Source organism: Rana temporaria, assembly GCF_905171775.1.
Source record: "Rana temporaria chromosome 7 unlocalized genomic scaffold, aRanTem1.1 chr7b, whole genome shotgun sequence".
Taxonomy (NCBI): domain Eukaryota; kingdom Metazoa; phylum Chordata; class Amphibia; order Anura; family Ranidae; genus Rana; species Rana temporaria.
This window is the reverse complement of record NW_024404469.1, coordinates 170,018-185,995: the sequence shown is the minus strand read 5'-3', so window position 1 is coordinate 185,995 and position 15,978 is coordinate 170,018. Positions and strand designations below refer to the sequence as shown.

Genomic DNA, 15,978 nt, shown 5'->3' with positions numbered 1-15,978 from the left:
GAGTCCTCTCCATACATCAGAGTCTGCAGAGTCCTCTCCATACATCAGAGTCTGCAGAGTCCTCTCCATACATCAGAGTCTGCAGAGTCCTCTCCATACATCAGAGTCTGCAGAATCCTCTCCATACATAAGAGTCTGCAGAGTCCTCTCCATACATCAGAGTCTGCAGAGTCCTCTCCATACATCAGAGTCTGCAGAATCCTCTCCATACATCAGAGCCTGCAGAGTCCTCTCCATACATCAGAGTCTGCAGAGTCCTCTCCATACATCAGAGCCTGCAGAGTCCTCTCCATACATCAGAGTCTGCAGAGTCCTCTCCATACATCAGAGTCTGCAGAATCCTCTCCATACATAAGAGTCTGCAGAGTCCTCTCCATACATCAGAGTCTGCAGAGTCCTCTCCATACATCAGAGTCTGCAGAGTCCTCTCCATACATCAGAGTCAGGGCCGGACTTACCATTGGGCTTGACTGGGCTCAATGGCAGCCCCCCCTTTTTTTATTTATTTTAAATGTTTTTATATATATTATTATTAAAGGGCTCAGAGGTCCCCAGGGCCCCGGATGGCTACCCCCCTTTTTAAGATGTATTATTGCCCCCCCCCCCCCCGGTCTCCTGGTCGGGGGTGTTGGGGGGTCTTTCTCGGGGGGGTCGCTGTGATGAGAATTGTATCTCTGATGATTTAATTGTAGCAATTTGTGTAATTCTTTTAGAGCAGCGGGATGTGGGGGGGGAGGGGAGGGGGGGCTTCCTGTGTCATGTAAATTCCCTGAGATAAAAGGTTCTGCTCACTTCTTACCATCAGGGGGCGCTAGACACAGGGCAACATTTCCAGCAGGGGGCTTATATGAGGGGGGGGGGGCTCATCTGAGGGGGGAGGGGCTCATCTGAGGGGGGAGGGGCTCATCTGGGGGGGAGGGGCTCATCTGAGGGGGGAGGGGCTCATCTGAGGGGGGAGGGGCTCATCTGGGGGGGAGGGGCTCATCTGAGGGGGGAGGGGCTCATCTGGGGGGGAGGGGCTCATCTGGGGGGGAGGGGCTCATCTGAGGGGGGAGGGGCTCAGTGCTTCCCATATGACATCATCAGAGGGGAGAGGGGCTCATCTGAGGGGGAGGGGCTCATCTGAGGCGGGAGGGGCTCATCTGAGGGGGAGGGGCTCATCTGAGGGGGGAGGGGCTCATCTGAGGGGGAGGGGCTCATCTGAGGCGGGAGGGGCTCATCTGAGGGGGAGGGGCTCATCTGAGGGGGGGGGGGGGCTCATCTGAGGGGGGAGGGGCTCATCTGAGGGGGAGGGGCTCATCTGAGGCGGGAGGGGCTCATCTGAGGGGGAGGGGCTCATCTGAGGGGGGAGGGGCTCAGTGCTTCCCATATGACATCATCAGAGGGGGGGGGGCTCATCTGAGGGGGGAGGGGCTCATCTGAGGGGGGAGGGGCTCAGTGCTTCCCATATGACATCATCAGAGGGGGGGGGGGCTCATCTGAGGGGAGAGGGGCTCATCTGAGGGGGAGGGGCTCATCTGAGGGGGGAGGGGCTCAGTGCTTCCCATATGACATCATCAGAGGGGGGTGGGGCAGAACATTTCTAATGATATCATTCCGGATCAATGATGAGAAGTTTCTACATTTCTGACCTCCGGAAGGTTCCCCTTCATGACGGGACGTTTGTTTTCTATTCGGCGCGGCGCCGTCATGTGACTTTTATATTATTATTTTCACACAACTAGAGATTTCTTTTGGGGGGATTTCATCACCTCTGGGGGGGGGGGGCTCAGTGCTTCCCATATGACATCATCATAGAGGGGGGGGTTTATTTTCTACTTTCTGTGAGATTTCCAATAAAATCTAATTTCTTTGTATGTTTTGGTAAAAATCCCGATCGGTGTTTATCGATCGGTGTTTATCGATCTGTGTTTATCGATCGGTGTTTATCGATCGGTGTTTATCGATCGGTGTTTATCGATCGGTGTTTATCGATCTGTGTTTATCGATCGGTGTTTATCGATCGGTGTTTATCGATCGGTGTTTATCGATCGGTGTTTATCGATCGGTGTTTATCGATCGGTGTTTATCGATCGGTGTTTATCGATCGGTGTTTATCGATCTGTGTTTATCGATCGGTGTTTATCGATCGGTGTTTATCGATCGGTGTTTATCGATCGGTGTTTATCGATCGGTGTTTATCGATCAGTGTTTATCGATCAGTGTTTATCGATCAGTGTTTATCGATCGGTGTTTATCGATCGGTGTTTATCGATCGGTGTTTATCGATCGGTGTTTATTGATCAGTGTTTATTGATCGGTGTTTATTGATCAGTGTTTATTGATCGGTGTTTATTGATCGGTGTTTATTGATCGGTGTTTATCGATCGGTGTTTATCGATCGGTGTTCATTGATCGGTGTTTATCGATCGGTTTGTGTGAAAGTTCTTCTTCTACAAACTTCGGGATTTATATCTAATAATCGATCAATCCTGACGTAATGACGGCCGATCTCATTTCTTGAGGTCAAAGGTCCACCTGGTACTTAGTGAGGGGCTTTCCCGAAGACAGACCCCTCCGGAGGGGAGGGGGAGGGGCAGATAGTCTCTCCGGCCTTTTGTATCCCCATTGGGATCGGAAGTGATGGGATTTTTTTTCCAATAGAGATACAAGCAGAGGGGGAGGGGGAGGGGTCAAACCTGCCGATCATTTTTTTATTCCTTCCTGTCCCGGTGACAACCACTCCCTCCCTTTGTGTTCTTGGGGTCACAAGGACAGGAAGTGAGGGGATATCCCATATACAATTGGGATTGGTTTTTAGTTATTTTCCAGTCACCCCCCCCGCCCCGCCCCTTTCACTTCCACACAAGAGGAGGAACAGTAAAGTGCAGCCACTGTGCTGTACAACCTGCATGTGTGACGAGTATTGGAAAGGAGATTTCTAGAAGTGACGCTCGGGGCGGAGCATTCACACTGACGTAACACATATATGTGGCCTCACAGAAGTGGGGGACGTATATAAGCGTACCTTCCTATGCGCTTGGAGCGCGCCGCACGGCGTCTCACCGAGAGTCCCAGGCCCGGTACTAACAATCCGGGTCACCTGATCGCTGTGGTAGCCTCTGATTTGCTGCCACATTGATCAGTCGCTCTGCCTTTTGGCTCAGATGAAGTGTAGTACCTGTTCTTATCAGTTGCCAGGAGGTGGCGCTCTGCTGACCGTCCCCAGTACACGGCGAGGTGGAAAGGGACAGCGGTGGTATATGCAAAGCCTTTTTGGCGTAATGGCGGCAGCCTCCAGATGAGGATGAAGAACCATTGGGTCTCGGCGGAGGGTCGGGTCCCTCGATTTGGCGCGTGCTCCGGACAGTTTTTCGGGAGAGAACACCGGCCCCCCTTTCCCACCGGGGGAGGGGTTAGTATTTCCCGAATGTGATCAGATGGGAGTGGTGGTTGAGCCTTCTGGCACGGGCTCCCCCCAATCTCTCAGAGCTCCTACCTTCCTGGCTGGGACGGGTGCTGCACGGTCCGGGTTGTGGGTCCGGGTTGAGAGAAAAGCCCGTAGTGATTGTGCCCCTGGAGTGGCAGTCCAGGGGGGGCCGTACTTGCACAAGTGTTGAGGGGCACTTCGAGATGTGGCACCATGGTCACGTCACTTTTCACACCTGCCTCTAGGGCGGGGCCTTTTGGTTAAGACCAGGGGAATTTTTGTTTCCTGGATGGAGGGCCGGCCATCGTATTGCACATTGGTCACTTTCACTCACCCCTCCCCCTTCCTTCTCCCCCACTTTCTTTTTTATTTTACCCCCCTGTGTTTGTCACCTTGTGTGTGATTAGTAGGGTGCGGGTCCTCGGGCCTTCCCTGAACGTCTTGGGGGGGGGGGACACGGCCTTCTGGCTTAGTTCTGCTCTCATGGGGTCTCCCTTCGGGGGAGGAGCCTCACCTAGTACTGGGAGGGGTCTGTTTCGGCAGTCCCTCCAGAGAAGGGGGTCCGTCTCGGAGCCTAACGCCCCGGGGGGATCAGGGGAAGGTCCTTCCTTGTGGGGGACAAGTGTAGCGCCCGTTGCCCGTTTTGTGTCGCTCTTTATGTGTTGCACTTTGTTTGGCACCGGTGGAGTTTTTGGGCTTTTAAAAAAAATAAAAAATTGATCAATCGCTGTGAAGCCCCGCCCCTTTTCTTTCTGCAAATGGAGATACATTGTATATTTATCTTTCCTTGCAGAAAGAAGAAGGAATAAAAAAAAATATTTGTAAAACAATGAAATATAAATAATCAATAAAAGAAAACATTCCTAGATCGCGGTGAGTGCCAAAGCACGGCGACTTTCACACGGGAGGCTTTTTTCTAAAAATAGCGCCTGAAAATCGCCTCCCCTGTCTCTCCAGCGTGAAAGCCTGAGCGTTTTCACACTGGGGCGGTGCGCTTGCGGGGCGGTAAAAAAAAGTCCTGCAAGCTGCATCTTTGGAGCAGTTTGGTAATGCTGTATACACCCCTCCCCCGCCCCATTGGAATGTATGGGCAGAGCTTCCGAATCGCCTGAAAAGCACTTCCAAAGTGCCGCAAACACAGGCGATTTTAACCCTTTCTTCGGGCGCTAGCAGGTGTTAAAAGTGCCCTGCTAGCTGTCAAAAAGGGCCGCTAAAATGACAGTGTGGCCCCAGTGTGAAAGTAGCCTCAGTGTTTGGGTCAAAGGTCAGTGTCAGTATATATATATTTATTTATTTTTTTAGCATCAGTGGGGTAGATTCAGGTACAGCTGCGCGCTCCTTACGGAGGCGCAGTGTACCCTTTTTACCCTGCGCCTATGCAAATTTACTGCGCTACGCTTCATTCATGAAGCAGTAGCCACGTAATTTGCGTGGGCGCTGCTCAAAAATGCCCGGCGTAAGCGTGCGCAATTTAAATGATCCCGTAGGGGGCGGGAATCATTTAAATTAGGCGCGTTCCCGCGCCGAGCGTAGTGCGCATGCTCCGTCGGTAAACTTTCCCGACGTGCATTGCGGTAAATGACGTCGCAAGGACGTCATTTGCTTCAAAGTGAACGTGAATGGCGTCCAGCGCCATTCACGATTCACTTACACAAATGACGTAAATTTCAAATTTCGCAACGCGGGAACGACGGGTATCCTTTAGCATTGGCTCCCCCTGCTTTTAGCATGTGCAGCCTTACGTGAAACCCGACTTACGCAAACGACGTAAACTGCGTATGCAGGGCTCGCGTAACGTTGTGAATCGGCGTTAGTATGCAATTTGCATACTATACGCTGACCACAACGGGAACGCCACCTAGCGGCTATCGCAAGAATGCAGCCTAAGATATGCGGGCATAAGAGCCTTATACCGCGCATATTTTAGGCTGCAGTCGGCGTAACGAGGTTCCTGAATCAGGAACATTTGTAACACCGGGGCAAGTAAGCAATTGCGCTGCGTAACTTATGGTTACACAGGCGCAATTGCTCTCTGAATCCAGACCAGTGTGTTTTAGTTAGGACAAATAAATAAATAAAATGCGCACTTTTGTTTCTGGGTTGTGCTCCGGATACAAACATCACCCAACATACAATATGGGGCGTCGCCGCCATCGGATTTGTTTTGGGCTGATCATTGATGGTTGTTAGGGTAGTAAAACGAAATATTCAGCTAAAAAAAAAATTGAATTTTTTATTTTTTTTTACAATTTTGGGCCGGTTTTCATTTGATCATAAAAAATAAAAGAAGAAAGAGGAAGAAGAAAGGAGGAGGAGAAGACCATTACTATTTACCAACAAATGAAAGCCCAATTCATCAGGCGGAAAAAATGCGGAATAATCCCCCCGGAAGTTGCAAAATTGTGCTCAGGCATTTAGATTTTGTTTACCCTGGGGGGGGGGGAGGGGTTAATAACATTCATATATCTAAAAAAAATATTTGTATTTATTGTAGAAATTGTGTCAGCACCAAGGTGGATTGTAAAATACGCCATCTCTGTTTGGTGCTGGTAGTGCGCCCAGCGTGGCGACTGCGAGGTTCTCAGCAATGATTAGTAGGATCGGCTCCGGATCAGCCAATCACAGCGATCACATGATCAGGAAACCCAGATTTCTTTTCTGAAAGGCCCCCCCCCCTCCCCCGAAGGGGATAAAAACACTCGATGTGGAAGAAAAGTCACCCAAGAAAAGACAGGAGCCGGAGATTATAATTATATATAATATATATTTTACTCTTTTGCCTCCAGTTGAACGGCTAAACTTCTGTACAAACTACAAAAATAAATTCTTTTTTCCTTTTAATATAAATAATTTATAGAGCACAGTGACCGAGCTTCAGTCTGTAAAATAGACACAAAACACAAAGAACGACCCTTTCCGGGGGCCGGCGGGAGGAGCCGCGGGCAGCTTGGTAGGGCCCGCCCCCGCGGATCCCCTCGGCAGCCTGTAAAGGGTCATATTATTATTATATTCTTTAAGAGGTTAGACAAGCTGCCGGTTCACAACAACAACAAATATATACAACACGCTAATAATAAAAAATAATAATTAATATTATATTAGGTAAAACTGTCTGAATACTATGAGGGTCCCCTAAACAGGGACAAATAGAAGAAAGTCCCAGACGGGACGGGGAGGGGCAGGGGAGGGGGGGGCGGGGGAGGGGGTAAAGGTTTCACAGCGAAGACATAGTGGGCATTAACCACTTCAGTGCTGGAGCGGTGTGTGTGTGGCGGGACGGAGCCGGAAAAGGTGAACTAGACGCAGTGCTACAAGTGTGGGGGAGGGGCTTAACGGTCACATTTCACTCATAGGCTTGTCCTGGAGCGCGGCATTTATACAAACGGACTGATCAGAAAATGTTTCAAAGCCACAAAATAATGTTTGTTACAATGTGTGTGATGGACGCACCCAGGAGATACAATGTAACTCACAGGAGGGTCATCCCTGTCAAAGTTTGCATAGATGTCGGGGAGCATTCTGGGTAATGGAGGACACTGAAGATCGCCATGGAGGAAATAAAGGTGAACTTCAGGGATAAATGGAGGAGGTGACATAATAGAAGCTGTGCGTTTATCACAGAGGGCAACATGGAAGGTGCGTAGAAGAGATAGGAAAGAAATCGAGGATCTATGTGGGAATTTGGGACAAAATCTGTGTAATGCCGCGTACACACGGTCGTTTTTTGTCTTCTAAAAAACGACCAAAAAAAAATTCGAACATGCTTCAATTTTTTATGTCGTTTTTTTGATCGTGTGTGGGCTAAAACAACGTTTTTAAACCCGCGCATGCTCAGAAGCAAGTTATGACGCGAGCTTGAATGGAACAGAGTGCCCTCGTACGTGTTGTACGTAACCGCGTTTTGCTAGAGAATTTTGAAAAAAACGACCGTGTGTACGCGGCAATAGAATTTTGGACAAAATTGAAGATCTTTTTAAGAATTTGGGACACAATTGAGGATCTATGGACACAATTGAGGATCTATGGGGAGTGATGGACACAATTGAGGATCTATGTGGGAATTTTGGACACAATTGAGGATCTATGTGGGAATTTGGGACACAATTGAGGATCTATGTGGGAATTTGGGACACAATTGAGGATCTATGTGGGAATTTGGGACACAATTGAGGATCTATGTGGGAATGTGGGACACAATTGAGGATCTATGTGGGAATTTGGGACACAATTGAGGATCTATGTGGGAATGTGGGACACAATTGAGGATCTATGTGGGAATGTGGGACACAATTGAGGATCTATGTGGGAATTTGGGACACAATTGAGGATCTATGTGGGAATTTTGGACACAATTGAGGATCTATGTGGGAATTTGGGACACAATTGAGGATCTGTGTGGGAATTTTGGACACAATTGAGGATCTATGTGGGAATTTGGGACACAATTGAGGATCTATGTGGGAATTTGGGACACAATTGAGGATCTATGTGGGAATTTGGGACACAATTGAGGATCTATGTGGGAATTTGGGACACAATTGAGGATCTATGTGGGAATTTGGGACACAATTGAGGATCTATGTGGGAATTTGGGACACAATTGAGGATCTATGTGGGAATTTGTCAGCCCCCCCCCCTCCCCCCATAGATGAGAATTCTCCGGACTACAGACCTGAATTTCTTCTCATCTCACAGAACTTTTTATCGCGTGTTACAGAGTGAGATTAACCTCTTGCTGACCGCTCTATAAATGGCCGCCATCGCCCAGCAGAGCCCACCATTGTTCTCTATGGAATTGCTCCCCTGTGATTGGCCCGGCTGGCGAGAGAGAGACTCCATAGAAACAAGTGGTGCCTGCCGCTGGCGACAGCGCGATCCGCTCACGTGACGCGGCCGATTAACACGTTTAATAAATATCTTACAAATAATTGACAAGAGGTTAGCCTCAGTCCGCAGCAGATCTAGCGCCCCTGCGGGACGCCATGTAGGAATCTGCGATTGCCGGTAAAATACAATCCTCACTATGCAGAACATACAACCAAAACATTTCATAACGTGTACATTTCTCAGGGTGGGGGGGAGGGGCTTTTCTTCATCGGGAAGGCACACTGCGTAGAACGCCGTCATTGCGCCGTCATGGCGGTAAAGTCCGTGTTTTTCTTTTCTTTTCCTCCAATTCCACTCCAGCATCAGAACGTTAACATTAGCAGCAAGATTGGCGAGTTGATTGGCGGGTTAAATAGGGGGGGTCGATCGTAGATGTCGGTGGGGGGAGGGGTCGATCGTAGATGTCGGTGGGGGGAGGGGTCGCTGCCTCTTCCGTATCCGCCTCCGGCGAGCAGCGCCCCTCCCCCTCACAGTACATTATCATCGTCAGCTTATTAAATAGAATTTTTCTGTTGATTTCCATATTAAAATATAAAGGATGTCGTCTCTAATACTTCTCTTGTATTAATAATATTATTAGAATATTTATAATCAGTGTCCTTTTATTTTCTCTGTACAAGTTCCTGTTGGGTTTATATACAGGGGGTGGGTGGAGCTTGTCGTATGGGAGGAGTCACCTAAAAAAAGAAGAATAAAAAAAAAGGTTAACATTTATTTACAAAATTTGTGCAAAAAAAGCAAAAATGTCCCTTTATTTATTTATTTGCATTTCTGCCTGCAAAGCATCAGTGAGGAACGTCAGCGATGGACTCCAAGTCATGGGATGGGATGTCATGGGATGGGATGGGATGGGATGGGATGGGATGTCATGTGATGGGATGGGATGTCATGTGATGTCATGGGATGTCATGTGATGTCATGGGATGTCATGTGATGTCATGTGTCATGGGATGTCATGTGATGTCATGGGATGGGATGTCATGTGATGTCATGGGATGTCATGTGATGTCATGGGATGGGATGTCATGGGATGGGATGTCGTGTGATGTCATGTGATGTCATGGGATGTCATGTGATGTCATGGGATGTCATGTGATGTCATGGGATGTCATGTGATGTCATGTGATGTCATGGGATGGGATGTCATGGGATGGGATGTCATGTGATGTCATGGGATGTCATGTGATGTCATGGAATGTCATGTGATGTCATGGGATGGGATGTCATGTGATGTCGTGTGATGTCATGGGATGGAATGTCATATGATGTCATGGGATGGGATGTCATGTGATGTCATGGGTTGGGATGCCATGTGATGTCATGGGATGTCATGTGATGTCATGGGATGGGATGTCATGGGATGTCGTGTGATGTCATGGGATGTCGTGTGATGTCATGTCGTGGGATGTGTTGTCATGGGTTGGGATGCCATGTGATGTCATGGGATGGGATGTGATGTCATGGGATGGGATGGGATGTCATGTGATGTCATGGGATGTCATGTGATGTCATGGGATGGGATGTCATGTGATGTCATGGGATGTCGTGTGATGTCATGTCGTGGGATGTGTTGTCATGGGTTGGGATGTCGTGTCCGGGGATGTCATGTGATGGGATGTCACAGCACTTGTTATGTACATAGTGATATAAGGATATAGAAAGGAGATTTGGGACTGTGAGAAAATACACAAATATATATATATAAAAACATATTTTTTTATAAAATGGACAGAATAGGTTTAGCAGGTACCGCAAGGCTAAGTAAGCCTAGGAGCCAGGGGGCTTGGCATTTTGGTTATATGAACATTACTGGAGAAGAACCCCTGCGTGGGAAATCCTGCATCTGAACTGTTGTTTTGTTTCCTTTCAATAAAAATGGGCCGCCGTGCCCTGAAACCCGACATCTGACTGCTTTACCACTTGAGTCAACAACCCCCAATGTCACAGTAGCCAGTGCCCAACAAATGTAAATCTCCTGAAGAAGCTACTAAAAGTAGTGAAACATGTTGAGAATTCTGTCCACTTGCACACTGTGAAATGAATGCTTATGCATTAGATCAGGGGTCTCCAAACTGCGGCCCTGGGGCCGGATGTGGCCCTTTGCTTGCTTTAATGCGGCCCTTGGGGCATTATTCCATCCAATTTAAATGGGGCATAATTCTTGTTGCCGACACCAATGGGGCACTAATCCTCCAACTGGCACCATCCATTCTTTCCATTGGCACCAACGATGGGGCACCAGTCCTCCCACTGTCACCAAATATATGGTATTATTTACTCCCAATGGCCCTAGTCCGGCCCCCCTAAAGTCTGAAGGACCGTAAACTGGCCCTCTGTTTAGAAAGTTTGGACACCCCTGCATTAGATGGATGTTATTCTGCCAATTAAATAAAATTATTTTTTTATATATATTTATTATTATTTTTATAATTCTGCATGCTCCCCATGTTTCATGTCACACCCCCAATCCAGGTCTGAGACGAAGGTGCGACACGAAGGAAGGTCTGGAAGATGGAGTTATCCTTGAAGGACTTTCTAAATCTTGCAATGCTGCCATTGGCCACCTGGTGGCAGACTTGGGCTACTTTGGCCAATAAGCTCCTTGTAATTGGTTGGCTTTAGACTCCTTTCACACGGAACGCGTGGGCCGTTAGCAATGTTTGAGTGGTGCTTTTGCGCCACTTTTCGGGGGGGGGGGAGGGGATAAATACTCCTGTTTTGCAGCGCTTTTCAGGCGCTCAGCAGAGGCAATTTCCAGCGCTAAAATGACTGAAAACCGCCCCGGTGTGAAAGGTTCTTAGGGCACCGTGTGAAAACGCGAAACGCACACCCCGCACTTTGCTGACTCCCTACACTGACCAATCACAATCAAGGGATAACGGGTACGCTTTTGGTTGGTGCGTGCATGCGCAGTCTCCAGCAGCCTGACCCCCGCGCTCTCCTTCCCTTTTCACTTTCAATTGATTAATATTAAACTTCCTTTGGATCGATTTCTACGATGAAAAGATCGGCTGCGGCTGAAATTCCCCAACCACTCAGTATAGAGCCTGAAATAAGAACTGTCCGACGCCTTCAGCCGCCACTGAGGTGAGGCCGGGGAGCTTGGCTTTGGGGTTACTGTTAGGCAACACGGACGTTTCCTAATTCAGACGCAGGCTGGGCGCAGTGGGCGGGGTTACTTTTAGGAACTACTTCCAATAATACCACCATAGATGCCAACTGTCCCGGGTTTGCTGGGACAGTCCCGGATCTCAGTCCTCCGTCCCGAAGGCGTCAAACAAAATTGGCGTCGCCCTTAATTGAGTCGCTACACAAACGGCGGGGACTGCGGACACTTTCCGGGGAGATACACCCTTAAATATGGGGGGGAACGGCCTAGAAAGTGGGCGGGATCTTGGTGGGACCACCTTGAAGGTGGATGCGGGGGTGAGGCCCACCAAAAAATGGGCGTGCTCTGGGCAGAAGCGCCCAGAAGATGGGTGTGTCCAGTGTGTGCGGGGGCGGGACTAACATGTTGGTAAGTATACGGAGGACACTGACCTAGTGCACAGCGGAGGGCCCTTCTTGTCTCCGGTCTTGCTTTAGATCCTCCAACTCGTACACTTCCACCTGGTTGCATTTGCTCCGCCCCCACGCGGGTTTGTGCTCTGTACTGTCCTCGAAGCCGCTGTGGCTGTAACTCGGCACGGCTCCCGGCAAGTTGGGGTGAACGGCGACGGTCACCGAGGCGGTGGCGGTCACCGTGGTGATGGAGCCGCTCGGCCCGGTCACTTTGGCGCAGTAGGCCGGGGGGGCAGTCCTGTGACCTTGGGGCCTGTGTTGAGTCCTAGAACTGGGAGCCTGCTTAGTCCATGCATGGGGCCCCTGTGAGGCGGGAGGCGGCTGATGCCTCTTTCTCCAGTCTCTCGCCTCCTGAAAGTCTTTTAGGTCCGGCCCGGCGCTCCGGGTTAATTCCGGCGGCGGAAGGGGATCGGCGCGACCGTCGCCGTCTTTGGGGGAATCGTCTTGGCTCCCTTTACAAGGCTTCACCAACTGAAAAAAAATAAGAGAGAGAAAAGTATAAAAATCTGCAATGTGGGCGGAGCTACAGGTCACAAAATGTTTCAAAATCTCACAATTCAACTTCCTAAAAGGTTCAAAAAGAGGATCAGATGAGGGAGATCCAGGAGGAAGAGCAAAGAGGGGGGGGGGGGATCAATACGATCACAATAGACGAATAAGAGACGGGAGGGAAACTCAGCCCATCACCCATCACTGGGGGGAGGGGACTTCCAGAAATGGCAACCCTAACCCAACAGATGCCTAATAGGCCCACAGATGACGGGACCATCAGAAGCCACCCATAACTGGAAGAGAGGGGGGGGGGTGACCACGTGTCCCCGGATTGCCCGGGAAAGTCCTGCCCTTTGCAGGTCTGTCCCGGGCACATTTATTCCAGGACAATACAGTGTCCCCGAATGAAACTGCCCCCCCCCCAGGGCCAATCTGATGCCCCAAAAAAAGGCCGCCACATCACCGCTTTACTCACTGACCGTACTTCTCCTGGCCGGGAATGCCTGGAGGAGCACAGTCCCCGCCCCCTGCTTGTGATTGGAGAAATCATAAATCCCGCCTCTTGTGTCCAATCACTGTGCTGTGATTCGTTGGAGCACAAGCTGATTTTTGGGAAGGGGGGGGGTAGTTTGGAAATGTGGTCACCCTAGGGGGGGGGGCGGGATTTATAGCTTCTCTGCAGCGGAAGGTCCGCCCCCGCTTAGCGTGCGTCAGGAAATCTCACCATGATTTTGGGGTAGGTGGGGTTCTCGCTGGCCTCCAGCAGGATGTGCGACGGGGGTTTGGGGGGAATGATGTAAGCGCTGCGCTCGTAGAGTTGCGGATCGTCTTCCTCGATCCCGGAGGTGGCGGTGGTCTCGGAGTAATAATCCGAGGATTCCTCCATGTCGCTGAGCCCCTCCTTCCCTCCGGACTTGCGGCAGACGTAGAAGGTGTGGTGGTTGAGGTGGGGCGGCTCCGGGCTCGGGGTGGGCAGGCGGTCGCCGTTGTCTGCGGGAGTCACCTCCGCAGGCGGACCAATCAGAGAGAGGAGCACCGGCAGCAGTACCAGGCCGTTCAGCAGTCCCAGGATGGTGAGGATGGTGAGAACCGCGAAGAAATACCTGAGGAGCCGAAGAAAGAAGAACATCAAAAAACTGAAAGAGAAAATACATTTAAGAATTTTTGCAATAAACTTTATTGACACAATTTGCTCCTTTTTTGGAGCGACAAGCTTTACGTGTTGCAATTCTGCCGCGATTTGTCGCGCGACAGCCACAGGAAAATTGCAGGGCGGTTGGGGCGCCATTTATGCCGCGTACAGACGATCGGAAATTCCGCCAGCAAAAGTCCGATGTGAGCTTTCGGTCGGGAATTCTGACCGCGGCGTGTGCGTCGTATCCATCGGACTTTTGCTGTCGGAATTTCCGCCAACAAAAGATTGAAAGTCGGTTCTCAATTTTTCCGATCGGAAATTCTGATCGTCTGTCAGGGTTAAGCGCGGCGGAAGGGTTAAGCGCGGCGGAAGGGTTAAGCGCGGCGGGAAGGGTTAAGCGCGGCGGGAAGGGTTAAGCGCGGCGGAAGGGTTAAGCGCGGCGGAAGGGTTAAGCGCGGCGGGAAGGGTTAAGCGCGGCGGAAGGGTTAAGCGCGGCGGAAGGGTTAATTTTTCCGATCGGAAATTCTGATCGTCTGTGGAGAACGTTTGTGTGATGTGTGAACGCGACACAAGAGTGGAATTCCATCAGAAAAAACATCCAACTTTTTTCCGACGGAAAATTCGATGGCGTGTACGCGGCATAAGAATTAATCACGGTCCTGCGTTTTGCCGCGATTCCGGAATCGCCAGGTGTGAATCTGGGCGCAGAATCTGGCTGTACGCGGCAACCAATCAGCTTCCAGGTCTTGTTGTCAGTGAGAAGCTGATTGGCCGCCGTGCTCAGCGGCTCCGGGTTCCGCTCTCTCCCGTTATCGACTTTTATTTTTATTTTTTTTCGGTTCCGAGGAAAGTTTCGGAAACGTTTTTTGGGGGGAAAGTTGTAAAATAAAAACTTGAGGGCGAGATTTGGATGGCGGCGGCGCCGGGCCTGGCACAGTACAGGATTGGCAGTATTTTTTTGGGGGGCCCCGACCTGTGGCCCCTGGATGTGAGGTTGGAGCTGGAGGGTCCCCAGAGGCTGCATGGCTGTCAATGCCGCTGCCCCTGGCTTCCTGAACTCTGCTCCCCCTCCCCCCTCTTCTTTTCCATCCATCAGAACCCACGGGAAGGGGGGGAAGGGAGATCCTTGGAGAGCCTGAGAGCGCCGGGGAAGATCGGAAGGGGGAAGGAATAAACGCGGAGCGAGTTGACGTGAGCAGAACTGGGTCACCTGCGCCAAGAGCGCCGTCTGGCCGGAATTCCTTTCATTTTGCTGCGGCTTGGACTCGATACTCAGAAGGTGCGCAAAGAAAAAAAAAGTGAGGAACGAAAACGCTATCCGGCCTCCAGCGCGGCGGAGCGACGAGGGCGGAAGGGTTAAGCGCGGCGGGAAGGGTTAAGCGCGGCGGGAAGGGTTAAGCGCGGCGGGAAGGGTTAAGCGCGGCGGGAAGGGTTAAGTGTGGCGGGAAGGGTTAAGCGCGGCGGAAGGGTTAAGCGCGGCGGAAGGGTTAAGCGTGGCGGAAGGGTTAAGCGCTGCGGAGCGACGAGGGCGGAAGGGTTAAGCGCGGCGGAAGGGTTAAGCGCGGCGGGAAGGGTTAAGCGCGGCGGGAAGGGTTAAGCACGGCGGGAAGGGTTAAGCGTGGCGGGAAGGGTTAAGCGCGGCGGAAGGGTTAAGCGCGGCGGAAGGGTTAAGCGCGGCGGAAGGGTTGAGCGCGGCGGAAGGGATAAGCGCGGCGGAAGGGTTGAGCGCGGCGGAAGGGTTAAGCGCGGCGGAAGGGTTAAGCCTGGCGGAAGGGTTAAGCGCGGCGGAAGGGTTAAGCGCGGCGGAAGGGTTAAGCGCGGCGGGAAGGGTTAAGCGCGGCGGAAGGGTTAAGCGCGCTCGGTGCCAAGCTGTGAATCAGTACGGTTCTTAGAAGTGGGCTGTGATGTTTATGTTGGGTCTTGTAATCTCCCTCCAGTCAGTGTTTAGTTTAGGGGGGGGCGCGCATACGCAGGCCTGCTGGGTTGGCGGTCTGCGCGGAGGGGGGAAGGGGGGGCGCGCTCAGATCTCTGTAGGGCTTTTAGCTGTTTATACCGCGCTGCGTACAAAATGTCTGTTTACATGAGGGATGCTTGTGCTATTTCCTGATCAGCTAGGACTTGCCCGGCTCCCCCTCCTCCGCTCTTCTAAACAAGACCTCCCAGGTTGAAAGGCTCTGGATGGGATTCAGACCGCTGAGAGAAAAACGCACGCAAGGCGATCATTCCTCGCCAACAAAGCTTTAGGAATCGCGAAAAAGTACAAAATACGTCAAACCCACGCCGGCAGTTCTTTTTTTTTTATTTCTTTTTTTTGGACCCAAAAATGAACTTAACCCCTTCACTCCCGGAGGAGGAAAAATATTTCCACCCGGAAGATAACGGGAGGCGTGAAAATATAAAGCGAGGGGATTGGCTGGTGGGGGCAGGAAGAGTGAGGGACCCAGTAATGGGGGAACTGGATGGATCAGAGGGGGTGGGACCTCAGGTTGTGGAT

At 50.9% G+C, this 15,978-nt stretch overlaps 1 protein-coding gene across 1 annotated transcript in view; it reads right to left on the bottom strand.

Annotated features, from left to right (window-relative positions):
* Nucleotides 1-7,444: 7,444 nt before the first annotated feature.
* The window catches only part of PTCH2 (patched 2), a 59,143-nt gene continuing 50,609 nt past the window's right edge, over nt 7,445-15,978 (bottom strand). The window contains exons 21-23 of the mRNA XM_040334364.1: nt 13,074-13,452; nt 11,837-12,328; nt 7,445-8,973 (exon numbers count right to left, since the gene is read on the bottom strand). Coding sequence (XP_040190298.1) covers nt 11,837-12,328; nt 13,074-13,452 — 871 coding nt within the window. The 3' untranslated portion in view covers nt 7,445-8,973. The remainder of the gene's footprint in view (nt 8,974-11,836; nt 12,329-13,073; nt 13,453-15,978) is intronic.